General features: G+C 38.5%; 1 protein-coding gene and 1 long non-coding RNA gene across 4 annotated transcripts; one reads left to right on the top strand and one right to left on the bottom strand.

Annotated features, from left to right (window-relative positions):
- Window positions 1-97: 97 nt before the first annotated feature.
- ZC3H15 (zinc finger CCCH-type containing 15) lies at window positions 98-26,157 on the top strand. Of its 3 annotated transcripts, XR_012023647.1 has the most exons (12): window positions 98-338; window positions 6,429-6,530; window positions 10,974-11,085; window positions 12,120-12,272; window positions 12,546-12,637; window positions 13,896-14,078; window positions 15,645-15,791; window positions 15,954-16,055; window positions 16,983-17,106; window positions 18,863-19,239; window positions 23,412-23,611; window positions 24,135-26,157. XR_012023647.1 is itself a non-coding variant. In XM_072810856.1 (10 exons), the coding sequence occupies exons 1-10, from the start codon at window positions 264-266 to the stop codon at window positions 19,051-19,053; spliced, it is 1,281 nt and encodes a 426-aa protein (XP_072666957.1). In that variant the 5' UTR covers window positions 98-263; the 3' UTR covers window positions 19,054-19,674. The 3 variants fall into 3 exon arrangements, 1 of the variants encoding a protein (XP_072666957.1); XR_012023646.1 differs by lacking the exon at window positions 23,412-23,611; XM_072810856.1 differs by lacking the exons at window positions 23,412-23,611; window positions 24,135-26,157 and having other exon boundaries at window positions 18,863-19,674.
- On the bottom strand, window positions 11,098-17,683 carry LOC140624124 (uncharacterized). The gene is made up of 2 exons (XR_012023651.1): window positions 17,517-17,683; window positions 11,098-11,420 (listed from the first exon to the last, which is right to left on the bottom strand). It is a non-coding gene; the product is annotated as an uncharacterized lncRNA (long non-coding RNA).
- Window positions 26,158-27,940: the final 1,783 nt, after the last annotated feature.

Here is a 27,940-nt window from a genome sequence, read left to right as displayed (position 1 = left end):
CCCTCCGGGCGGCCGCGGCAGAAGCGCATGCGCAGCCCGGCTTCCGGCCGTCGCTCCCCGCCGCCCACAATGCCCTGCGCGGCCGACCTGTCGCAAAGGCCGCGATTGGGCGGCGAGCGAGCGCCTCGCTTTCCGTGCGGTGCGGCGGCGGCGGCGGCGGCGGAGGAGGCGGAGGCGGAGGCCCGCGTCGTGTCCCTCCTGCCGCGGGGCCGCATCCCCTGCGGAGTCCAGCCGCGCGGGGTCCGGTGCCACCTGCCTCCGCGATGCCCCCCAAGAAGCAGGCGCAGGCCGGGGGCAGCAAGAAGGCGGAGCAGAAGAAGAAGGAGAAGATCATCGAGGTGAGCGCGCCCCTCCCCCACCCGCGCCGCGGCCTCGGGCCGCCCCCGCCCGCCCCGACCCCGGCCCCGGCCCGGCCCCGGCCTCGGCCCCGGCCCGGCCCCGAGCTCGCCCTCCGCTGCTCCTGGGCCCACGGCCCTGCACTGCGGGGCGTCCTGTGTTCCTCCATACGGGGCGCGGCGGGGGCCGGGCCGCCCGGGGGCCTCGCGACCAGCCCTCGAGCCCCCCCCCCCCCCGGGAGCCCGGCCCGGCCCCGCCGCCCCCGCCCCTCGGGGGTCCGTGCCTCGGAGCGCTCGCGGGTCGGGCCCTGCCGCCTCGGCCCGGGGAGCCCGTGCGGGACCGCCCCGGAGGTCGGGGAGCGAGTCTGCGAACCCCGCGGGGTGGCGCCTGCTTCCATCCGCAGCCGCGCGCCGACGTGCGCCCCTGCAGCGCAGCCTGCGGGCCTTTTTTTTTTTTTAAAGTTTCCTTCCCCACCTCCCCCCCCCCACAGCCCAGCTGGGGGCGTGAACTCCTGACCCCGAGGTCAAGGCCTGAGCTGCGGTCCGCAGCCCGACGCTGCACCGACCGCTCATGCCCTGCGCCCAGCGCCGGAGTGTGCCGCGCAGAGCCCCCCAGGCACGCGGGCTGCATCCGCACGCTGTGCACCGCCCCGCCCTCAGCAGCCCGGACCCCGCACTCAGGTAGATCCACACGCTGTGCACTGCCCTGTCCTGAGCAGTCCGACCCCCGCACTCAGGTAGATCCCAGGAGGCTGCATTCACAGGCGTGTGCACCGCCCCATCCTGAGCAGCCCGACCCCCGGCACTCAGGTACATCCCTGGAGGCTGCATCCACACGCATGTGCACCGCCCCGCCCACAGCAGCCCGGACCCAGCACTCAGGTAGATCCCGGGAGGCTGCATCCACACGCTGTGCACTGCCCTGTCCTGAGCAGTCCGACCCCCGCACTCAGGTAGATCCCAGGAGGCTGCATCCACAGGCGTGTGCATCGCCCCGTCCTGAGCAGCCCTGACCCCGCACTCAGGTAGATCCCGGGAGGCTGCATCCACACACATGTGCATCGCCCCGCCCTGAGCAGCCCGACCCCGGGCACTCAGGTACATCCCTGGAGGCTGCATCCACACGCGTGTGCACCGCCCCCGTCCTGAGCAACCCGGACCCCTGGCACTCAGGTAGATTCTAGGAGGCTCCATTCACAGGCGTGTGCACCGCCCCATCCTGAGCAACCCGGACCCCAGCACTCAGATAGATCCTCAGGAACAGTGGCCTCAGCATCTAGTGCTGTGTGAGCCAGGAGCCTTCTAGGGATCACGTTCTACTGCTCAGTCTCCTTTAACTAAGATTGAACTGACATGATTAAAGAGAAACTCCCTGTAGTCCTGAAACTAAGTGTCCCCTGACAAGGTATGCTTCGTGCATTATTGAGGTTTTAATTCCATGCAGTTTTTTTGTGGTAGATTTTTGTTTTGTTTTGTTTGAAGGAACCATATAGGAAAGTCGTGGATAGTGTTTATCAATTTAAAATGTAGGTCTATAATGGCCTCATTGATCTCGTGCGCAGACACTTTCAAGGTAAAGAGAAAGCAGCCTTAGTTTCCTTTAATGAAGGCTTAGCCAGAGAAAAATGCAAAATAAGACAGTTGCATTCTTTGACAAAAAAAATACTCTAACAGATGAAATTAGCCTGCCTCTCCCCTCCCCCCACTTCCCATACATGATGAGCTTTTTTTTTTTTTTTTTTTTTTTTTAAGGTTTTATTTATTCATGAGAGACAGAGAGAGGCAGAGAAACAGGCCGAGGGAGAAGCAGGCTCCATGCAAGGAGCCCGAAGCAGGACTCGATCCCGGGACCTAGGGATCACGCCCTGGGCTGAAGGCGGTGCTAAACTGCTGAGCCACCGCGGGATGCCCTTTTTTTTTTTTTTAATGGCAGTAAGGTTTTGTAGACTCAAGTGTGCTGGATGCATATTTGCTACCAGTGGAGAGGTACAGCAATACTGCAAATTTAGTGCTAACTTTTATTATGTATTGTGAAATAGGATTTATAGAGAAAATTCTATTACCAGCCTGGTTAGGAAACAATATATTCCTCTTCGTTAAATATTATAGGTGATTTTTTTTCTTCTTCCCTAAAACCCTGGCATGTCTTGATGGCTAGTGCATGGGATTAGGGATGAAAATTGAGGAGCTGGGAGCAAAGACTGATGTGCCTCTGTCATCCACAAAATGGAACCAATTCCTGTATTACAGAGCTGTGGGTTAAATGAGATGACATATGTAAAATATTTGATTTTTGATACATGGTCAATAAGTGGCAGCTGCTATTTTTATTAATATTATAAGAAAGAACTAGTTAGGGTAAGTAATCAGACTGACCTGCACTGTCTATAATAGGGTTTATTTCCTGTCACGTCAAATAATTTCCCTCTATTACCAACATTTTTTCTTTTCCTCTTTAAACCTTCTAAAATTTATGAATCCATTTGGATTAATAGGTATTTTCTTTCTGAAATGAATATATCAAAAGATGTTAACGGTTCTGTTAGACATTCATGCAGTTGTCCCAAATGACATATACCATTTGCCTTTTTTTTTTTTTTTTTTTTTTTAAGATTTAATTTATTTATGAGACACACACACCGAGGCAGAGACACAGGCAGAGGGAGAAGCAGGCTCCCTATGGGGACCTGATGTGGGACTGGATCCTAGGACCCCGGGGTCACGCCCTGAGCCAAAGGCAGACGCTCAACCACCAGCCACCCAGGCGGCCCCCAGTGGCTTATAGCTAACATTTAATAAGTTGGAGTCAGCTCTGAGAAATAGGTGTAATTATGGAAAGAGAAATAATCTTTGGGGTAGGGCATGGAAATAAAGGGTGTCTAGCTAAGGACTTGTAGCAGCAAGGAAGTAGTAATGAGAGACCAATGGAGATGGGATCCAGATGTGTGAAGGATGGAGAAAGAGAAATAATTGGTTTCCAATGAAAACCTTCCGTCAAGGTTAACTATTGATTACTTGAAGCTAGATTAACCAGCTGCAGAATATCCGTTGGATGATGAGACAACAGAAGTATACCAGACAGTACGCGTCGCAGGCGGGAGAGACCAGCACGACTAAGGAAATAAGACCGTGCTAGCGAGCTTCTGCTTCCCTTAGTGTCCCAAAGCATAGACTCTAGTTGTCTTGGAGCACTACTTAGTATTGACCTGCTCTCCCAACCCCTTCTTTTTTTCAGACATCTTATTTAAGGAGTGGAGGCTGGCTGTAGAAGAAGCATGATTATTTAATGGGTTGAGAAGGGGAAGAAAGGATCAGTTTTAAGTGATGTCTGGAGGTCACTGAATGTGAAGGCTCTTGGAGCTTTGGGGAGCCATCCTTAAAAAAAAAAAAAATACTCTGCGACTTTTCTAAACTTCTTTGTATTCAGTTTCCCAAATCTGAAACATCCACACACGCACTGTCCTTTCTTTATTACCTAACCTTTGGGATCTTACTGATCCAATGAGGACTACCATTTCCCAGTTGTATTTTAACCATTATTTGGGTTTGATTGTAACCTCCAGTCTTCCTGTCTCATATCTCCCCAGCCCCAAATCCATGTTAATCTTCGGTACCTGTTTGTCCTAGATTCAAAAAAAAAAGGGGGGACAAAGCCCTTTTGAAGTATTCCAAATTATAAACCTTGGTATTTTCAATAGATGTTGTTGGTATCCCAGATCAACAGTCTGGTATTCAGAAGGCTTTCTGTGTACCAACCTACACATTAAACTAGATTACTCTGGGAAATATTTTTTCATGGTGGAAAGAACAAAGGCTTTGCTTGGAGTCAAATATACTTTGGTTCAAATCTCATCTGTGTCACTTTTCTTTAGCCAGACACAATTATCAGTGTGTTGGAGAAAGGAGAGAAGACAAGCCATCTGCAAGTGATAAGTTTTTGCAGCTTCTTTAGTTCTCTCAGTGAGATTAAGTATTATCACCATTTTTATAATTGAGGAAACAGGCACAGAGGTTTAGTAATAACTTGCCCAAGGTTACCCTGGCCATTGGCAGAATCACAGTTCAAACCCAGGAAGTGTGGCTGCAGACTCAAGACTGTTAGCCAGTATACTCTCTACTTTTTGTAGTATATCTTTTAACCTTCACAACAATCCTAAGAGGTAAAAGTGAGGATCCACTTTACTAATAAGGAAACTATGGCAAAGAAGGTAATTTGCTCAGTTTTGTTTGAGCTTAGAACTTTGGCAGTCCCCCTCCAGAGCTTATACTCTTAAAGCATTGCACTGTACAGTCTGATGTCAGATGAATTGTTGAACACTTCTGAGCTTTAAGGTCACATTTACAGAGTGGGATAATAATACATCATAGGGTTGTTAAGAGGATTCAATAAAATATACGCCGAGGAGTTTAGGTTTCATAAATGCTGAATAGATGCGTCCCCTATCTCTCTGGAAGAAAAAATAATTTCTGAGCTCTAACTTAATTAGAGACTTTAAAAACACAACTCATTCATTATCTCTTTTAGGCTGGTTAATTATGTGCTAAAGCAGTGTAATTAAACCTGAAAAACTGTTTTTCTTCTGGGATCTGGAGCTTATACACCTCTACCAGAAGCTATTGTCATGAGTACTTGTTTCTAGCTGGCCAAGTCCCCATAGCGCACTTCCTTTCTTTCCTAAATCGTCGTATGTCACTATCTACCTTGCTGTTTGGCCTTGTTTATTCATAGTTTGCTTAATTTCTGTGGTTAACGTATGGGGCATAGTTTGAACCCTAGTCACACTCCTTTCTGGAAAGGTTTATGTCGATGCTGTTGCACTTTGATCTTGATATTTTTATCTAGGATTTTCCATCCCCCCCCCATGAGAATTCACTTTTTGTAAAAGGAAAGTATGCGTTTCACACCTGATTGCTGCATGTGCTCATTTCTCTTCATGTATCACGTTATATTTGATCATCTTTTCTTCTTACTGAATTGAATGTTAAACTCTTATCTATAAAAACAAAGGAAACCAACCATAAAAAAACCTCAATTTTGGCATGTGCATATTCTACTATCTTTTTTTTTTAACATGCGTAGATTTAGAAAATCCACACCGAGTTTTAAAATACGATGGGATATTAAAACATGAGAATAGGAATTTAAGTAGGAGAAACAAATTTTGACATATGGATAGATACAGATGTGGTGAATGAACAAAAAGGTATTTCCCAATGAAAACCTCCTTGAGCTAAAATTGTCTTCAACTTTGCAATGTTATTCACAAAAATGAAAGATCCAGTTTATTGATTTTGAGATTCTATAAAGTTATGTTGGGTTGGATGTTTTTTTTTGTTTGTTTGTTTGTTTTTAAGATTTTATTTATTTGAGGGAGTGAAAGAGAGAATGAGCAGAGAGAGGGTCAGAGGGAGAGGGAGAAGCAGACTCCCCACAGAGCAGGGACCTCAGTGTGTGGCTTGATCTGAGGACCCCGGAATCATGACCTGAGCCGAAATCAAGAGTCTGCTGTCCAACCGATTGAGCCACCCAGCCACCCTTCAATAAATCTTTTGAAAAAATTTTTGTCATTGTTTTGAGAAGATAATTCTCATACAAAAACACAGTGCAGTACTTTATCTTCTGCAGGATTCCCCAAAATGTGTTCAGTAGTACATAATCCCTTAGGGTACTCTGAGAAAATGTGCTCTGAAGTAAAAGATTTAGAATTGCTACATACTGCGTCTCTTCTGGTACAGGCTCTAAGATACCAGATGCTTAAGAATTAAAAACACTGTTAGCCAAACCTTGTAGGTCATCTCGTCCTGTATTACAACTCTGCACATCCTGTAGAATTTATTCTCCTAAACATACTTTGGAAAAAGCACCTTGAAATAACATGGTTAATAATGTTAGTTATAAGTATGTATTGAATTGTAAAGAATCCTGGTCATATGTTGCCTCCACTTGATGTTTTTATCTTTTGCGTGTCTCTAAAGCATGAGAAAATAGTTTTCCTACCAGTATGTAAATAAAAGAATGACTTTTAGATATGACTGAAAAATATATATAAATTAGTATAAATTGCTAAGATATTTTACATTGTTTTCATTTAGGACAAAACTTTTGGCCTAAAGAATAAGAAAGGAGCAAAGCAACAGAAGTTTATCAAGGCTGTCACTCATCAGGTTAAGTTTGGTCAACAAAATCCACGTCAGGTAAATAACTTAAAATTCTTATTTTCTTCATATGGATATGGACGTAACGTGGCATCTGTTACAGATAGAAGTATTTGATATGGTAATCAGAATATTTCAAAATGGAATCCTCCTCTAAAACTTTGCTGCATCTTGCCTTTGTTACTCAGCAGTGTCTCTTAGATTCTCTCCTGGCCTATTTTGATATAGCTCTGTTTTATTCTAATGGCCGTATTCTATTCTATTCTGTTCTATTCTTTTTTTTTTTTTTCTCTCCTTTTCTATTCTACAACATGGGTGTGCTCTATCTATCCATTTCACTATAAGTGATTACTTTGTTTCTAGCTCCTGGACGCTAAGAACAAGTACACAAGAACCGTCCTTGTAAATGTGCTCTTACAGGCATTTGTGCTTTTATTTCTGTGGCATAAATTGTCTGTGACACGTTTCTAGATCAGGGGAAATGGATTTCTTTTTTATTCATGTATCTGTTTTTTAAAAAGAGAAAGTGCATGAGTCAGCAGGCGTGGAGGTGGTGGAGAGGGAGAGAATATCCCAATTAGCTCAGAGCCCACGCAGGGCTCAGTTTCAGGACCCTGAGATCAATACCTGAAAGGAAATCAGGAGTCCCAACATTTAACCCATTAAGCCACCCAGGTGCCCCCGGGTTTCTAATTTTAATAAATTAGATTACTTTCTGCACAGATTATAATCCTTCACATTTTCATTTGCAGTGCATGAGTTATAGGTACTAAATAAAGTTCTTTTGTAATGTTTTCTAATCTGGTAAGTATACATCTAGACCACTTTTTAGTTTCCCTCACTGCCAGTAAGTTTGAGTATCTTTTGTTTTTTTTGTTTTGTTTTGTGTACAGTATCTTTTCATAGGGTTGTTGGCTGTCTGGGTTTATACTTCTCTGACGGGGCTATTCATGGCCTTTGCTTTTCTGGTTGTCTTTTGTCAGCTTATGAGAGACACCTTTTGTTTGCATTACAGGTAATTTGTAATGTTTCTGTTTTATTTGCTGTACAACAATTTTTACTTTTTGTATTGTCGGGTATGTCTAGCTCTTTAAAAATATAGTTAAAAAGTCTCCTGTACCAGTAAACTACATGTGTTTTTCCTAGATTTCTGTTTTATTTTTACAGTCTGTAACTTGTCAGAAATTTATTTTATATGTCACTAAGTTAATTTTCTTTCAAATGAATAGCCACTTATACCAGCATCATTTATCCCACTGAATTGAAATACCACTGTTGACGTATAGTAAAGTCTCAGATATGTTAAGATCTATTTCTGGATTCTCTTTTCTGTTCTATTAATTGTCTGTTCCTAAACTAGTATCACATTGACTTTGATTATGGTGGCCTAGTAAAACATGTTCTGTTCGCTATTAAAGGAAGTCTTTTTCCCCAAACATTACTTCTTTTATATTTTTCTTAGCTATTCTTAGGCATTTATTCTTCCATATGAATTTTGAAATTACTCTGTCCATTGGCAGTGCATTCAAAAAAGCCCCTTCCCTTCAAGTTCTTCAGGTCTTTCACTTTCTTGAGTTTAAGTTTTCACAGACATGCATTTTTATTTTTTAAAAGTATTCTTTTTGCCACTTTATCCCTTTCCTTAACTTTTGGAAATACTTTTTTTCATCTGAGAATATCAAAATATACATTTGTGACCCCAATCTGAAACAAATTTCTCCCACACATACTGTCTCCAGATTAGTACCTCTTACATTTTTCATTTCTTAATACCCAGCTTGATTCCAGAACCAAAAACTATTGATCTTCCATACTTCTAATTTAGTAGCCTGGTTTAATAAAAATGTATGCTCAGACCTTGAGATCAGATCAACTTAGGTATAAATCCTCCTATCTTATTTGTTCCATGAACTTAAATTATTTAGGGATACTAGTCCTTGTCTATACAGTGAAAGGGCAATTACCCTTTTAAGGTACCTGTGGTGGTTAAATGAGAAGATAATGTGAATCTTCTGGTCCATATAGATGTGTGAAAATTCTCTTTTCTTCCTTCATTCCTTTTTTCCATCCTGTTCTCCTTTCCTTATTTTTTCTTCTAATGGGAAGTATATTGACTGGTAATTTTATATTTCAGAGACCTGAGAAAGCCATAACATTTGTGGTGGTGTGGTGGTGGTAGTTAGGATTGATAGTAGTTCAGTATTATGATTTTTGGTAATTTTTGAGTACTTGGGCTTTTATCTGCAAAGTGAGCAGCAGTCCTGCTAGAGCCAGGCTCTCGCACAGGCAAGCAGTCAGTGAGGTCAGCACTCCAGGGCCTACAAAGGTCAAGTTACCCATATTTGTCTTAGGGTATACTGTCCTGCCAGTATGCCTGAAGTAGTCAAAGGAAGGGTGTGTGCTAGGAGTGTGGACAAAGCCTGAATCCGTACCATGTCCTCCCCCACACCTTCCACCTCCATGCACACATGGTGGGATGAAACTCCGTGGGAAGAGGAGGAGCCAGGGGTTGACTCTTGGTTTACTGCCATGCTCCAGTGTGGACCTCCATGGAACCTGAGCATTTTAAATTTGAACTCATCCTTCTAGGTTGTAAGGTGTATCTGTCCAATAGGGGTACGAACCATTTATAAGTATTTATAAAAATAGTTTATGGACTTGCCTATATCCTTGTTCTGGGCCCCATAAATGTTTGAGATGTGCCTAATGAGCAAAGAATATTTTTATCAAAGATAAAATGACTTAAATTTTTCTTTTTTAAAAAATGTTTTCCTGTGTTTCCATTTAAACACATCTACTGTATGATCAAAGTCAGGATTTGGGTTGTCTTTAACCTTATAGTATTAGGCCATTCCCTTCTAAAATTTTCCCTTCCTTGAGTACTTTTTTGTGCTGGATTTCTTTCTCCCTGTGTCTTTGACGTTTCTTGGACCCTTTTATGGGCTTTTTAAGGTTGTATTGACTCATATAATACTGGTATTCTTCAAAGAACTATCCTCTGCTTTTGTTACTTTTGTTTTTTTCTTATCACTTCTTTATGCTGTTCTTGAGTAATCTCATGCACAAAGTTTTAATCGGTCATTATCTGTAAGCTGTTTCTAAAATCTTTATGTTAAAATAGATCCTTTCTCCAGGTATCAAGATCCCTGTCCACTTGCCTTCTAAGAAGCTCTATTCAGGTGCTCTGTAAGCATCTTGTACTCAGTATGTCTAAAACTGAGCTCATCTCCCCCTTCTGCCCTGAAACCTGTTACTCCTGTATACCATGTCTTGTTTAACAGCACTAACCATACATGCGATCATCCTAGACTACACCCTCCCTCTTACACGTTGTCTAGTCAGTCGCTTAGTACTTTCAGTTCTACCTCCTTAAGAGCTCTTTCTCCTCTTTTCTCCATCCTTGCTACTAATGCCTATTTTAAGTCTTGTGTTTTCTTGCCTACAGCAATTGCATTAGCCTCCTAATTTTCCTTGCTGTTCTTGTGCTCCTTCTAGTCCACTTTTTACACAGTTGCCATCGTGATCGTTATAAAATACTATCTGATGTGTCATTGACTCACTTTAAGCCCTTGAGTTTTACCTGTCACCTAATGATACAGTCCAAACTTTTCATTGATGTTTCTTATACCTTGTTCCTTCTGGTCCCTGTATCTTTGCACTGGCTGACTCTGCATTCCTCTTCTTACATCAGAAGAATTCATCCATGAAGTATTAGCTCAGCCTAATTTTCATAAACATATAGGCATTCCTTGTTCCCAGAGAACCATGTATTATATTACGGTTGTTGACATGTCTGTCTTCCCACTAGATTCTGAGCTTCTTTAAATAAGCATCTTTATCTTTTCATCTTTGTATTCCCTGTCATCTAACATAGGACCTGACATATAAATGTTTGGATGAATCCTCTAATCATATTAGGTATGTAAATCGTGTGCCTGGAACTATGTCATATGTCATACTTGTTTTGTTTAATCTCCCACATTGACCTAGCTCAGTGTTTTTCCACAAGGGTAATAGGTATTTTGGGTGGTACAGTTCTTTATTGTGTGGGACTGCGCATTTCCAGATGTTTGCATTTCTGATCTTCAAAACACACCTACGTGTTTCTGGGGAGTGGGTGGTTGTCGTGAGAAGAAACTCTCAGGTGAGAACCATTTACTAAAAATGCTGGGCATGTAGCAATGCTTAATAAATGCTTATTGCTATAAGCTTTTGAATATGCTTTTTACTTGGCATGGTACCATTTATAAATTTTTTTAAGTCAACTGATAAAAGATTTCGCAGTTTCATTTAATAGTTTAACCCACCATTTAATATATACTGAAAGGCCATTGTAACACTGATACTAAGAGGTAAGGACTACATACAGATAAATGTGCAAATGTTTTTGTTCTGTTAGTGATGCTATATGTACTATTGTATACTGAGAACAATTTTATTACATGAAATCAAATTTACATATTATACATGGAAATATTATAGGTAGCACAAAGTGAGGCTGAAAAGAAATTGAAGAAAGATGACAAGAAGAAAGAATTACAAGAACTGAATGAGCTGTTCAAACCTGTAGTTGCTGCTCAGAAAATAAGTAAAGGTAAACGTTAAATGTCAGAAGTACTATTTTTATTAAATGTAATTCATGCTTAAAAAACCCACAAACAGACCCATAAGTACAGAGAATAAACTGATGTTTGCCAGAGGGGAGGGGGCTGGGGGCTGGGATGGGCAAAAGGGTGAAGGAGTGTGGGAGGTACAGGCTTCCGATTACGGAATGAATAAGTCATGAGGATAAAAGGTACAGCAGAAGGAAGAAGGAATACCGTCGGTGGTATTGGAAGAGCATTGCATGGTGACAGGTGGCAGCAGCAGCCTTACTCCTGGTGAGGGTAGCAAATAGACTTGTCAAGTTGCTGTTTTCTACTCCTGAAACTAAAGTAACATTGTGCATCAACTACACTTCAGTTAAAAAATTCCTCAATTTGTTTTGATGAACATATTTTTTTCAGATTATAAGCCTGTTAAGCCTGTGTGTCTGCTATGGAATGATATTCCCTCTATCAAAATTAAACTGTATCAATGACTTTCTTACTGTTTCTCCATATACGTGCTCAGCTGTGTGATTTTACAACTATAACTCCAGCCACTTGCGGCCCCCCTCCCCCCCCCCATTTAAGGCAAAATTAAGGATTTAGACACTCTACTACTTGATTTATAATATCCATTCTTTGGTGATAGTCTAGACAGACCTATGGTTCTGTAAATTGTCAGTTCCAAACTCTTGGCAGTATAATACTCCATGTCTATTTATATTTCTCTTTTGCCTCCGTCTCATTGACTCAAACTAGACAAGTGACTCTGGGACATCCTACAAGTTTGTTTGGTTTCTCGCCCTGTAAGTAAGGGTAAGAATGGAAGGAAAAATGATAAGAATAAAAGAAATAAAACTAGATACAAAATGCTGTAGAAGGATCTTTAAAGCAATGTTTTAACAATCACCTGTAAGTGGTATTTTCCTCTCACATCGGTGAATGGAAAATAACAAGTTCATAAGTAGTTATATCTCACATAGAAGCTGTACTGTGTGATCTGGCAGGTTGTAATACAAATACCATGTGCCGTTTGACATAGGTGCAGATCCCAAGTCCGTGGTGTGTGCATTCTTTAAGCAAGGACAGTGCACTAAAGGAGATAAGTGTAAGTTCTCTCATGACTTGACTCTGGAAAGAAAGTGTGAAAAGCGGAGTGTTTACATTGATGCAAGAGATGAAGAACTTGAAAAAGGTATTTTTTTTTAAGATATTTTCTTAAAAATATCTTTTGGTTGTCACTGGTACATGAAGAATATTTTGGTCTTAGGCTGTGTTTGTAAAAAAAAAAATAATTGTTTTTCACAAAATCTGAATTGACATTATGTCCTTTGATTAAATGAAGATATCTAAAAACCACTTACTTATTTTGGATTTGTCTCACCCTTTCTTCCAGTACTACCTGTTTTCTCATTTGCCTAAACTACTTAGGATACATTATTTAATCTTCATATTTCTTTTTATTTAGATACTATGGATAATTGGGATGAGAAAAAACTGGAAGAAGTAGTGAACAAGAAGCACGGTGAGGCGGAAAAGAAAAAACCAAAAACTCAAATAGTATGTCCTTTTCTTGAATTGAGTTGCTGTGATATTTATCATTAGGGAGAATTATGTGGCAAGGTATTTGCTGCTATTTTTTACTGGATTATTTTTTAAATTATTGGATCTTTTCATAAAGATAAGGTGCATGGAATTTACAAGTGTAAGTTAAACAAGATCAGATTCTTACTTAAAAGTAGCCTTTGAAAAACATGTGACAGGAGTCCTCAAGTGACATCTGAGGTGATTTCACTTTCTCACATATGTATAAATACAATCACATAGTCAGCCAAGAATTCTTTATTTTTTGTACAGAATGAAAGGAGGGAGAATTGATAAATACCTACTCTTTAATGGCTCAGTGGTTGAGCTTCTGCCTTTGGCTCAGGGTGTGATCCTGGAGACCCAGGATCGAGGCCCACGTCGGGCTCCCTGCATGGAGCCTGCTTCTCCCTCTGCCTGTGTCTCTGCCTCTCTCTCTCTCTCTCTCTCTCTCTCTCTCTCTGTGTGACTATCATAAATAAATAAGTAAAATCTTTAAAAAGAAAATAAAAATAAAAAATGGTATCTTGTTTCTCAGACCCTGCATTCATGTCTACGTATTTATCTGTAGCGTAGTTAGAGTGAATAACCTTGATGTGCTGGAAAATTTCTAAACACTAGTTTTACTTATATCTGTTGTATTTTTTCAGGAAGTGAATGTTGCTTATTAATTTTTACTTATTTACAAAGTTTGTTGTTTATTAGTTAATTTTTACTTATTTACGAAGTCTATTACCTGAGGTTTCAATACAATTGTATTTTACACTAAAAGCCACAATCCTTTGTGTTCCTTCTGTACCTTTCTTTCTGTCTTCTTAAATGTGAGAAATTGCTTATAATTCTAGGTAATTCAGATAGTATTTGTATCATTATTATATGTGATTAGTTTTTAGGAAAGATCAAAATAAAATCATTGGTTTTAGTTTTACAACCATTTATATTTTTTCACTTCTTTAAATGTCAGACTTGGATTACATTTATAAAGGCTAACCAGAGGCATGTCCTTTTGTGTAATTTAGAATTTGGAACAATTTTATTTACATCTCTCTAAAGGGAATTTATCATCATATTAATTATTTTAAGATCAATTTATATACATTTTTGCACTAAGGTGCTCTGAAAAATGAATAGCCTAAGGATGTGAATAGGAATGCACTTGTTCCATATCCTTAAGGATTTACCTTGGAAATGAACTACACTGAGCCACTACTTGTGAATAATACTGTCTCTCCAGGTGTGTAAGCATTTCCTTGAAGCTATTGAAAACAACAAATATGGCTGGTTTTGGGTATGCCCTGGAGGTGGTGATATTTGCATGTATCGTCATGCCCTTCCTCCTGGATTTGTGTTGAAAAAGGATAAAAAAAAAGAAGAGAAAGAAGATGAAATTTCATTAGAAGATCTAATTGAAAGAGAGGTAAGTAAGATTTTTTACTACTATAAAACTAAAGCAGTGTTTATTGTGAAATTACAACATTTACCACTTGGGGGCAATAGCATGTTATTACGAAAGAGGAAAAAAAATAGGACCTTTTCCCCCAAAGTTGGCTTACTTTTTCTTTAGTTATTCTTGTACATCTAAGATGTAAACCTGACTATAATCATTAGCCAGTCATGACATTAATTTCAGGATTATGAAATGATTTTTTATGTCACTGGTTTATCAAATAAATTCTTTCCATAAGATCGATATATTACTGTATTAATTAATTAAAATACTTAACATTCAGATTGAACTTGAAGTTTTAGATGTTTTCCCTGAGGTCCCATTTTTTAGCCATTTTACTAATCAGTAACATGTATTGAATGAGACAGCTCCTACAGTTTTTCAGTTGTGTGTTTCATCATCATCCCTAGACTCAAAACTTAGACTCTGTTGATAGAGAGGAGCGTGTCTCATTGAAGAGAATCCTTTGCTCCTCATTTCTGGTTCAGCAGAAAAGAGATGAACTCCATGAGATAGTAGGTGGGGCTACTGAGTTCATAGCTGTGGCTCCTGGGAGTGACAAGAAAATATTGAGATTATTGGAAATACTAGATTTAGGGTTGTATATTTCAAATTATATCCATTTTGCCTTTGGATTATCTGAATGTATAAATGTCTATGGTTGGGATTATATATTTATTATATATATTTTTAAATGGCTGTGTTGTGTAGTGTCTCATAAGAGGCACTTTGCTATAATAGAGGGTGTAGACTTTGGAGTCTGGTATATTTGAGATTGTTTGTCCTGTTTCTACCGCATATTAGCTATTAACCTTTGGTAAATTTCCCATCTTTTTCTTTTTGCTTGCTTGTGGAGATCAGTGTGTTAGCATATGTGTAGAAAGCATCTAATACTGAATACCTGGCAGTTGTTCATCAAGTACTATTTTTCTACACATCTATTACTTGATTATTGGCACTGAGCAGCAGATGGTGTTTTTGCCTAGTTTTTTCCTCATTTCCTGAGGAACACAAATGAAACTTGGATATTGTCGTGATACTTTTTATTTTTTGTTTTCAGCAATTATGTTAAAACAGTTTTTCCTTTTTTTTTTCTTGTTTTTTTAAGATTTTATTTATTCATTCCTGAGAGACACAGAGAGGTAGAGACACAGGCAGAGGGAGAAGCAGGCTCCACGCAGGGAGCCCAGTGCAGGACTCAATTCTGGGTCTCCAGGATCACGCCCTGGGCTGAAGGCAGACGCTCAACTGCTGAGCCCCCCAGGCGTCCCATAAACAGTTTTTCCTGACAGGTTTTACTCACCTTCAGTTTTGAAGAAAAATCCAGCTCAGAATAATATATTTTACTGTGTTTAAAAGTCTGTGTATCTCTGGACATTCATTTTGCTCATTGCTATATAAAATGAAAATACATCTGTTTATTCTAAATTTGGTGTCTTAATAGTCACAGGGAAGAACCTAATTGCATTAAGAGAAAACTACTAAATATTGTTATAGGTGATTTGGGGAGAAAAATGAACTCTTTTGTCTTTGCAGCGTTCTGCCCTAGGTCCAAATGTTACCAAGATCACTCTAGAATCTTTTCTTGCATGGAAGAAAAGAAAAAGACAAGAGAAGATTGATAAACTTGAGCAAGATATGGAAAGAAGGAAAGCAGATTTCAAAGCAGGGAAAGCATTAGTGGTATGTCCCATACTCACCTAAATAAATTCTTATTCTTTGTTTCATTTTATAATTTTTGTCATGCAGGAATTTATTATCTTTTAATCATGTTTATGTCTGAAATCGGTGATCAAAAGATGTTTGAATTTTGCCCTGAGTTGATATATTTGTGTATCTGAATAGATTAGCGGTCGCGAGGTATTTGAATTTCGTCCTGAACTGGTTGATGATGATGATGAGGAAGCAGATGATACCCGTTACACCCAGGGAACAGGTGGTGATGAGGTAAGAAGAAGCTTTGGCGTCTCATCTCATGTTGGAGAGAAACAATAGGGTAGCATGGTTAAGAGTACAACTCCAGGGCCTTGGTTCAAATCCTGGCTCTAACTTGAGAAATCACCTACACTGTAGGTCTCTACCCTCACCTGTAATAAAGACTTAAGAATAATCCCGACAAGGATAATATACTTGTGAGAACTAAAGGAGTCCATAAAATGGTATTATAGTTCTTTATAAAGAAAGTAGAACAGGGGCACATGGGTGGCTCAGTCGGTTAAGCATCTGCCTTTGGCCCAGGTCGTGATCCCAGGGTCCTGGGATCGAGCCCCATGTCAGGCTCCTTGGTTAGTGGGAAGCCTGCTTCTCCCTCTCCCCCATGCTTGGCTCTCTCTTGTGTGTGCACTCGTGCACTCTTTCTCTCAAATAAATAAATAAATAATATAAAAAAAGAAGAACAGTGACTGGAGTATGTTTAAGGTACTTATGTGTGTTAGCTAAAAAGTATGTGTTTTATTTTCCCTCTAGAAGAAAATTGATTTTTTTGTTGTTTGTTTAATATTTTATACTAGGATAGAAAGGATAGAAACTAAAAAAGTACAGAGTAGGGGGAAAAATACAGGGTAGGAGCAGGAGAGGGCGGAATCAGTTATAGGCAAACAGTGGACTGTTCATTTTTTATATGGTGTAAAATTCTAACATGTCTTTGAATTGAAAATAAAAACATATTCTGTGTGTCAGAAGAATTTTGAAATATGGCGCTGCTATTATTTTTCTCAGGTTTAGAGAAAGTGAATTTTGGCAGTTGTCGGTTACTTGTTTTCACTTGGCATTAGTAATAATTTTGTTTCACTAAAATAAATGTCAGAGTTAAAAGGTAAGTAATTTATGAAAACTGTTCTCATAAGTAACAGTTTTTCTTTTCTGTTTTTAAAGGTTGATGATTCAGTGAGTGTAAATGACATAGATTTAAGCCTGTATATCCCAAGAGATGTAGATGAGACAGGTATTACTGTAGCCAGTCTCGAAAGATTCAGCACATATACTTCAGAAAAGGACGGTAAGTATGCTAACTTTGGTGTGATTCTAAAAGAACTAAGAAGCTGTCTAAAGAGGGAGGGGGGCAGTTAGACCAGACTGGCAAACTTTGATGCTGCAGGTACCAGACCGGAAACATAAATATGTGTAGTCTGGCTGCATATGAAAGTGAGTAGTTGAAAAAAAAATAAAAAATAAAAAAATAAAAGTGAGTAGTTGGAAGCTGCAGGATGGATGGCTAGGTGGGTATTGAAGCCATTAACTAAAAGTAGGGGACAAAAATGAATGTGGAGATGTAGCTACTAAGTCTGGAATCTCATGATTTTGAGATACTTTAAGTATCAAAAGCGGCATTGTCTAGGAGGAAAACTTGTGAAAGTCATTTTCGTTGGTAGCTCAGAGTGAATGAACTCAGCCAGGCATCATACTTACCATGAGAACGTTGTAGAACACACTGCAAACATCAGTTGTAGTCAAAAGAGGGAAAGCTTGGGAAAGACCCTGAGAAGGACAGAGGAAAATTAAGAATGAAGAGTTCCAGAAAAATCCAGTAGGATGAGACCTGGAAATAATTCTTCGGTTGCAGTAAGAAAGGAGTTACAGGAATTAGGGTACCAGTCTTCAGGACTACGGGGATACAAGGAATGAGAAAAACAAGGGTGGACCACTCGGATAAACTTTGTTTGAGGGGAGACGTGGTTGTGGGAAGGGCTTCTGTGTCAGGGAAAAAAGACCGGGGAGAAGGAAAATGGAAGATATTAGTTATAGAAGCAAGATCCCGAAGTACAAATGATGAGTTAAAAGTGAGAATGAAGGAAAGGCTGGGTGTTAAGGTTTGTTGATGAAATTTACATCTAATGGTTCCTTGACTGAAGAGTTTAAAGAGAAGTGAAAGTTTGGCATGATTGATAGGAGGGGGGAAAAAGGAAGAATACTAATCAGGCCAAAGATTGAGAGAGGAAAAACTAAACTTATTTTTACAATAAAGGAATACAAGTTGTAACTTGAAAGACTGGCTTGCGCTCCTGAGATCTGAGTGCCGTCAGACTATTGTCTTAATGCCAAACTGAAGACTGGATTTGCTCCTTTTAGAAGTAGGACGTTGGTGACAGTAGGCATAACTGCAAGTATTTCAGAGGCTGTAATCCTCAAGACTTTTGTCGTCAGAGATGTTTGAAATAGCTAAAATCCAAATTAGATTATTAAAAACTGTCTTCGTGTAAATATTGGTGTCATTGAACGTGAAAAGGCAGTATTTTTGTTTCCTGAGTCTTTCCTAGGTTGTAAAGTACCCGCATAGCCCTTGGTTCTTTTTTCACAATTTGATGATAAGATGAAATGTTTTTGGATTCACATCAATTTGCAGCACTCATTGCCAGCTAGTGTGATTTACCTACTGTTCCCCAAACCAAAAGCTGATTAGCTGCTAATAAATGTTCTTTGATTCCATCATTTATTCAAACACAATACTATGTAGAAGTTGACTGTTGAAAAACCCAATTGCTAGGTCATGTAGGAAACACAAAAGCGTGTAAGATAAATCTTGCTTTCAAATGTATAAACCGTTAAGCAGTCCCATGTCTATAGTGCAAGATGTACGTATGTACGTATGCTAGGTGTAGGTAATTGGCACAAATAAGCTTAGAAACATCAATTCTTGATGGGTAATGTTAGGGAAGGCTTTCACGGAAAAAGGAAAAGAAATGTAGTATTAGTCTGTGACTGTCAGACTCGTGTTTTCTGTTCTTGGCCTTACTGATTTCAGTGTTTATTTTTAGAAAACAAATTAAGTGAAGCTTCTGGAGGTAGGGCTGAAAATGGTGAAAGAAGTGATTTGGAAGAGGACAACGAAGGGGAGGGACAGGAAAATGGAGCCATCGATGCTGTTCCTGTTGATGAAAATCTTTTTACTGGGGAAGATTTGGATGAACTAGAAGAAGAATTAAACACACTTGATTTAGAAGAATGACAACAAACAAGTCTGAGAAAATTAAGCCAGCTCAGCATGAGTTGAAATTGACTACAGTAATTTTTTTCCACCTAGAATTCTTCAACAGGATGTTTATTTCCCATGCTGATTCTGGAGGGCTTACTCTCCTCCAAAAAAGGAATATTCTCCCTACGTCTTGTCTTCTGACTTTGGCTACATCTCATAGTAAGTTCAGAGTAGTTGATGATAAATTGAAAATATAATGGTCATTGCAGAAAATGATTGTTGTAACTGTCCAAGTAGGAAGTGTAACTGCTTTTCCAGCTTTTGATTTTCATTGGGCATGTATTATAAGAACAACGTAAATTTAAATTGAAAATATCCTTCATTTAATGCAGTTTTTAATGAGTGGTTTCATTTCCTTTGTATTTATATGTTTAAAAGACTGCCTAAAATATGAACACTGTATTTCATAAAGGAAACTGCATATGCAGATTCAGTATTGTAAATCTTCAGACAATTAGATGGACATATAACGGGAAACTTCTTTACCCTCACAGAATCAGCTGCAATGCCCTGTGTTAAACTGTTTTAAATGTTTCCCTCTTCTTTTTTGCCAATAAAGTTGTAAATAAAGACCATCATACATTAAAATCCAAATACGGCCCCCCTTTTTTTTAAGTCTTTATATGAATATCTTCTTAGAATTTATAGCTTGAGAATTTTAACTCCAGTATTACCTCTTAAAGTCACCACAGAAGGCACAGATGTTTAAAGGATTCTCTTGACTGGTTGCAGAACTCTGTAAATACTAACAGCACTGCTATGAATTGAGCAAACTACTATGAGTTTGGCTTTTAAAAAGACTATAGGTAATGCTATAGGAAAGAGTATTTCCTGCATTGACAGATAACCAGCTAATTAAATGCCACCTCCAGTTGAACTAAATACTACTTAAGCATCATCGTGGAGATGGTGGTGTTACAGTGGTGGTACCTGCTAAAGTTCGATTACTCTGAAAGAGTGTAAAATCCAAGAAAACAGCTGAACGTCTTTGTCATGGAGTTCCCCTGAAAAATTAGGGTGATACATCTTAAATGGGCATAATTTACAAATGACAGATTTGTGCTAGCACCTTTTTGTCATTTTACTTTCAAATATTAGTACAGCGCTGCTTTTGTTCTCTGCAAGTATAAATGGATTTTAAAGCATCAGACTAAGATAATAGTATGCACGTGTCAGGTGACCTGGGCCCTAATTTCATTTCTGCCTCAGATAAATTGTATGATCTTTAAATCAACTCTTGGTTTCTTCATGTGTGTATAGCACTTCAAGTGCTTCTGAATTGTAGAACCTAAGAAAACAGGATAGTAAATCTTGTGAAGTAATACTATCAAAGTTGATAATGGTCTGTGCAGTATTTGTACTGTAATTTTCAAATGCAGAACATGAGGCAAGTACCCTTCCCTATGCAGTGAAATATACTTAAACACTTTGTATACAGAAAGACTGCTTGAGTCTTAATTTTTTTATGTATGAAAGATTTCAGTCTTTATAAAAAGTTTTAAATGTTGTTACTAATTATATTATTTAATAATGAAACATTTTCAAAATAATCCAAAGAGCTTAAATAAGAGCTAAAGCAATAACCAATCATTTTTTTTTCACTTTTGAAACTAAGATTTTTCCAAATAATTGGATTTAGTTCAGACCCTACTTTTAGTCCATTTACTTTAGACCCTAAGTTGTGTGTGTTTTTAATGTATATGGAAGGCCTATTTAAACAAAAGTATACTGACAGCTTTAGTTTTTCAATTTTAAAGTATTAATATCTTACAGCAAATCTGTGATTTTGAAAACCCACATTTTCTTTAATAAGTAAGTCGAAGGGAAAATGCTACAATGGAGATAATTTTTGATACCTACAATTCTTTAAGATTATCTTCACTTATCTTCCCCTTAAGTTACTTCCATTATAAATAGAATCAACATATGCTCAGAGAATGCAAAAATATTTTAATATGAGAAAATCAAAATGCAAAATTAAGTCTTCTAAAATAACAGAATATTTCAGAGGCCATTAGAGTTTTGTTTTGTTGGCAGTACAGTTATAATATTAGTACAGTCAGTCTGAAATGGGCTCCTTTTCAAACCCATTAACATATAACTAGTTTTTTCTTACAAATTGTTCTTTTATAGAATTCCCATTATTAACATAGTGTAGCTCTGTAATTTGATTTCAGTTATGTGACTTAGCTTCATTTAAAAGGTTTATGGTTTAGACATGCAGAAACTTGCAGTGTAAGCTTTCCACAGAACAGTGGCTTTGCACTTACTTTCTTGTCTGTAAAATGAGATTATTTTCCCAAATGTAAGAACTTTTCTTTTTCTCCTTAATATCCAGGATATTCATCAGCCTATGCTCTTTTTATCTTATTTGCCACTTTTTTGGTGGTTATTCTCTAGGCTGTCATACCAGTGTATGTCCATTAGTTTCATGTACAGCTGTTTCCTACCTGTGAATCTTTGAAACTATTTTTCATCTGGTCTTCAGGTTCTGTGTATTTCAGTGGCAAAGGTCATCAGTACCACTTTGACTACTCTACATCTTGTAAGAATTTTGTGATGATGTTCCCATATTTAATTGATAATTATTTCTTTTGATTAATTTTGTTAATAGCATGTATAGAAATACAGTATCAAAGAATGTATAATTGAAAGTACGAAACCTCAATTTAAAAGTATAATAGTGTATAACACACTAATTGTGTGGATCACTTCATAATTGTGCGGATCACTTCATAATTGTGCATTATTGTAAAAATTGTATGTATTTCACTTAGGAAAGTTCACTGTAGGAGAAGTAGAATCCGCTGCATTAATAAGAATGTTTATCCTTGAATTTAGCTACTAAATCCTTTTTATAATTTTGTGAATTAACGTGTGATTAAAAAGCCAGTTAATTTGTGAAGATAATGTACAACTATACCAGCTTTTACCTATCCAGTTGCATTCATGCTAATGAACTACATTGGTGGTTCACTCCATGGATCATTTTCTTCTAATATGCTAAGAATTACTAGGTTTTCCTATACCTCTTGCACTGAATTCCCACCATGGGAGGAAAAGTAAATAATTAACCTTCTTTATACTCCGTAATTATCTTCCACGCCCCCCCCCCCACGGTTGTGGGGAGAGGGGGGAATTAATTGCTAATGGCTTCAACCCATTTATTTTCAAGGAGGACTGAAAAAGAATTAATACTATTTTTTAATTACTTGATTGGTCTTTTAAACTTTTTTCCCCTAGAGCAGTCTTATAATGGGATGGGTGAAGCCTCATCTAGCTAATATGCAGCCGTCAGGAACCCTTAGATATGTTGAATGGCTCATATAGAGCAGACCCCATTCATCCTTGACACCCACACCTCTCCTCTCCTCTCCTCTCCTCTCCTCTCCTCTCCCAAGACTTTTGACAGCAAAGAATTCTTTTTAATTATTAATCATCCAACATTAGCAATAACTAAATTTTGTCTGTAAGAAAACAGTGTTTAGAAGGCTGGGAAGGCATTCCCTGGGACGATAGTCTTCCCCTAATCCTAGAACCCTATAGAACCCTATGTCCATGTACAGCATGCTACTGCACAAACAAGATGGGTGAAAACTACAGGAATGCAAGAACATGTGAAACCGTTTAGGATCAGTTTTCTTGATAATTCATTTGCATAAAATACAAAGGCTTCTGGGCAGAAATGAATCTACTCTTCATCCTTTATACATGTCATGTACATATAAAAGGAAGAAAGAAATTTCTGAAAGTCTCTAAAACTGGGTATGAAAAAGTCTTGATTATTATGAATGAGCATGTTGAATTCCACCTCATAAATTCTCTTAAAACGAAATACATTAATGCAAACCATGTAACATTTGAAAAAACACAGTTCCATGTCCCCCATATTTCAAATTTGGAGAATATCACCAGAGACCGCTGGCAATTTCAGTCAGTTCTCTCTATTAAGGAATAAACTGTGATAAAATTCTCAAAATTAAAAGAACCAAGCTTACCTTGTTCAGACATCTTCGTTTCTTCCCTCCTACTGCACTCCATACTCTGTGGAAACATATTCAAATACAAGATGAAATAATGTGAACATTTGTTGAAGAGAGAATACCACGTAGCATTCTGCTGTTTGGAAATCATTGAGTTTGGATTTTCAAAGGAACGAATGTCAGTATAGTTAAACCATACCAAAATGCTACGTGGTATTTTAGTTTTAGCAAGCACCCTGAAATTTTTCATGGAAAACTGGAAGTGGTACAAAAGTGTGCTAATTTTTTGTGTTATTATGTTCAAAACAACATAATTACCTCTTCAAATCTTTTTTTTTTTTTTAATAGTATTTAAGTCTTCAAAAGATGGTTTTCAGGTCATTTCTGGAAATTTTAATTAGAAGAAACGAGTATGAGAAGGAGACAGCAACAATAGTAAATATTTGCCACCCAAAAACAAAATATGCAATATAAGGAGCAGAAACAACAAAATTGGAATTTAAGTTTTTCTAAATGCATGTAGCCAGTTGGCATTTTAAAATTAAGAGGTATGGTTGACAACAATAACACCAGCTTACTTTAGTTTTTGTCTACCTTTACTTAGTTACTGGAAATTGCATCTATTATCTTTTTTAAAAGATTTACCTATTTTAGAGATAGAGTCAGGGGTGTGCAGAGGGGGAGAGAGAATCCTGAGCAGACTCCCTGTTCAGCAGGGAGCCTGACCACAAGGCTGGACCTGGGGACCCAGAGATCACGGCTTGAGCTCAAATCATGAGTGGGAAAGCAAACCCAAAGCTTTGAACATAATAACCCACTTAACCCACCCACCCAGGCGCCCCTGCACCTGTTATAATTTAATAGGGGCTTTATTTGCCGCCTAGAACTCGACCAGTTTACTTGACGTGAAATGAAAATTAAGCACTGATTTTTTTTTTTAAGTCTCAGTAAGATTCTCAACTGCATAGTGTGAGGTATCACTCACTGCTCATTGTTCCTGAACAGAGTCAAATGGTGCCAACAGTTTTCAAAAGCCTGTTCACCTTTCTCATTTTCTCTTCCCTTTGATAGTTGAAGATCAGAAGACCAATGCAAAATTGACTGTCAGAACTTGTCCAGAGGCAAACAATAAAAGCATAGGAAAAAATTAAAGTGAGCCAATGGTAATTCAGAGACTTTGCCAACAAACTTAGGCTGCTAACAGGTTTACTCTTGTACTTACATCTTTGTATCTGATTTCATTTCACACATTAATAAAGACTATAATACTTGTCTGTAGAACTGAGAATGAGCTTTTCTAGAAGAAATAGAGTTAATACGTTGGAATTTGCTGTGCAATGGCCTTGACATGGAAATTTTTGCCCCAGTTTTAAATGAAATTTATTCTTCAAAATGTGAGCTTATATCGTGAGTTACTAACAGTTAAAGGTATGTAAAAATAAGCCAAATTTCAGAAGTAAATTGATAGAAATGTCTGAATTAATCACTAAATAGCTTTTCATTAATCTTCTAAACAGATATATTGAGTTATAATAATACAATAAGCTATGCATATTTAAAATGTTTGACAAATGTATATACCTGTGAAATCACAATCAGCATATGTTGTATATATTCATCCCCTCCACGATATTCCTCACGCCTTTGATAGTCCTTCCATCTCCAAGCAAGCATTCATCACCATAGTTTCATTTGCATTTTCTATAACTTTATGTAAATAGAATCCTATGTATTTTTTTAACTCAGCATAATTATTTGGAAATATATCCACGATGTTGGAGGTATCGGTAGTACATTCTTTTTTGTTGCTATTATTTTCTTACAATGGATATAACACAGTTTGTTTATCCATTAATCTGTTGGTAGACTTTAGGGTTATTGCCAGTTTGGGGCTATTGTAAAGTACTGTGACTATTCACATACAAGCCTTTGTATGAATACATGGTTTCATTTCATTGGGATAAATACATAAAAGTGTCTAGTTCATATATTTAACTTTTTTTTTTTTAAGATTTTTTTATTCATGAGACACAGAGGCAGAGGGAGAAGCAGGCTCCATGCAGGGAGCCCAATGTGGGACTCGATCCCAGGACCCTGGGGTCACAACCTGAGCCAAAGGTAGACACTCAACCATTGAGCCACCCAGATGCCCATATTTTTAACTTTTTAAGAAATCTCTACAATGTTTTCCAAAATGGTGGTACTGTTTTATCTTTCCACCAGCAATTGATAAAAGTTCTATTTGCTCCACATTCTCCCTAACACTTGACGTCGTCAGTTTCAGTTTAAGTCTATTATCCATTGGGGTTAATTTTTTTATCTGGTCCAAAGTATGTATAGAAGTCCCATTTTTTGCACATGGCGAGCAACCTGATTATTCCAGCACCATTTATTAGAAGACTGCTTCTACACTGAATTGCTTTTGCATCTTTGTTGAAAACCCACTAACCATCAATCAACAATTTAACTTTTTTTTAAAAAACTACTTTAATTCATTTATCTCTGTTGTTACATCAATACCAGACTTTCTTCGTGGCTGTCGCTTTAAAGTAATAAAGTCCTGAAATCAAGTAGAGTAATTCCTCCAACCTTGCTCATCTTTTACAGAGTTGCTTTGGCTACTCTAGATTCTATGCATTTCCATGAGCATTTTAGAATAATGAGCTAGCCGATTAAAAAAAATGAATTTTGATCAGGCTTGTATTAAATCTGTAGCTCAGATTTGCAAGGAATTGACACCTCAGTATTGTGTCTTCTGATCCATGAATATGGTACGTATCTCCCTTTTACTTAGGTCTTTTTGAGCTTCAGTGTTTTGTAGTTTTCAGCATGCAGTTCTTAAATGTCTTTTGTCGTATTTATCCTTAAATATTTCATATTTCTTGATGTTACCGTAAATGCCATTTTTAAAAAATTTCCGTTTATAATTCTTGGTGGTTAGTATACAGGAACACAGTTGATCCTTGCAGCTTGATTGTATTCTGCAGCCTTGCTAAAAACACTCCAGTAGCTCTTTTTGTAGATCTCCCAGTCTTCTACATAGATGATCATCTGAGAGGCCTCTGTGAATAAAGACCGTTTGTTTCCTTCCCAATCTGGATATGTTTTGTTTCTTTTTCTTTGCATAATTGCATAATTGTGCATGAGTCAGCAAACCTGTTTTTGTAAATGAAGTTTTATTCAGACACATTTGTTTATGTATTACCTTGCCTGCTCTCATGCTACAATGACAGAGTTTAGTAGTTGCCACAAAGATGAAATGGCCCCACAAAGCCTGACTTGTTTACTACCTGACCCTTTATTAAAAACGTTAAAAACATAAAAAATTTAAAAGGCCAAACTCCCTTATTCCACTGGCTAAAACCTTTCGTAAGATATTGAATAGAAGTGGTAAAAGCAAACATTTTTACTTGGTCCGTGATCTTAGGTGAAGAGCCTGCAGCCTTTCACCATTCAGTAAAGTTAGCTGTAGATTTTTCATAGGTTCCTTATATAAGATTGAGCAAGTTCCCTTCTCTTCCTAACTTTCTGAGAGTTGGAGGGGTTTTTGTTTTGTTTTAATGAAGAACAAGTGTTGGCTTTTGAATCTGCTGAAGTGATCCTGTGGCTTTTTAAAATTGTAACAAGTTAACGTAGTGAAATCAGCTTCGAATTCCTGAGATAAACTCTACTTGATCCTAATGTATTTTTTAATACATTATTAAATTTGATTTGGCAAACTTGTATTTAGAATATTTATGGTTATTTTTGTAATTGATAAGTTAGTCTGTAGTTTTCTTGCAGTGTCTTTGGATTTGGAATCAGAGTAATATGTTCTTTTTTTGGACTTTTTAAATTCAGTTAATGTATAATGTATTAATTGGTTTCAGAGGTAGAGGTCAGTGACTCATCCGTCTTCCATAACCCCCAGTGCTCATCACATCACGTGCCCTCCTTAATGCCCACCACCCAGTTACCCCATCCCCTCACCCCCCTCCCCTCCAGTGACCCTCAGTTTGTTTCCTATGATTAAGAATCTCTTGTGGTTTGTCTCCTACCCTGATTTCGTCGTTTTATCTTTTCCTCCCTTCCCCTGTGATCCTGTTTTGTTTCTTAAATTCCACATATGAGTGAGATCATATAATAATTGCCTTTCTCTGATTGACTTACTTATCATAATATCCTCTAGTTGCATCCACGCCATTGCAAATGGCAAAATTTCATTTTTTTGGATGACTGAGTAGGATTCCATTGTCTGTATAGACCACATCTTCTTTATCCATTCAGCTGTCCGTGGACATCTGGGCTATTTCCACAGTTTGACTATTGTGGACATTGCTGTTATAAACATTGGGGTGCCGGTGTCCCTTCGGATCACTACATTTGTATTTTTGAGGTGAATACCCAGCAGTGCAATTGCTGGGTCATAGGGTAGCTCAACCTCTTGAGGAACCTCCACACAGTTTTCCAGAGTGGCTGCACCAGTTCACATTCCCACCAACAGTGCAGGAGGGTTCCCCTTTCTCCACATCCTCCCCAACATTTGTTGTTTCCTGTCATGTTATTTTTAGCTATTCTGACAGGTGTGAGGTGGGATCTCATTGTGGTTTTGATCTGTATTTCCCTGAGATTGAGTGATATGGAGCATTTTTTTCATGTGTCATGGCTGTTTGTATGTCTTTGGGGAAATGTCTGATCATGTCTTCTCATTTCTTGACTTGTTATATTTATTTATTTTTTTTTTTAAGATTTTTTATTTATTGATTCGTGAAACACAGAGAAAGAGAGAGAGCGAGAGAGAGGCAGAGACACAGGCAGAGGGAGAAGCAGGCCCCATGCAGGGAACCCGACGTGGGACTCGATCCCAGGTCTCCAGGATCACGCCCTGGGCTGAAGGC

Source organism: Canis lupus, chromosome 34, assembly GCF_048164855.1.
Source record: "Canis lupus baileyi chromosome 34, mCanLup2.hap1, whole genome shotgun sequence".
NCBI classification, from domain to species: Eukaryota; Metazoa; Chordata; class Mammalia; order Carnivora; family Canidae; genus Canis; species Canis lupus.
This window is presented reverse-complemented; position numbering and strand designations above follow the sequence as displayed.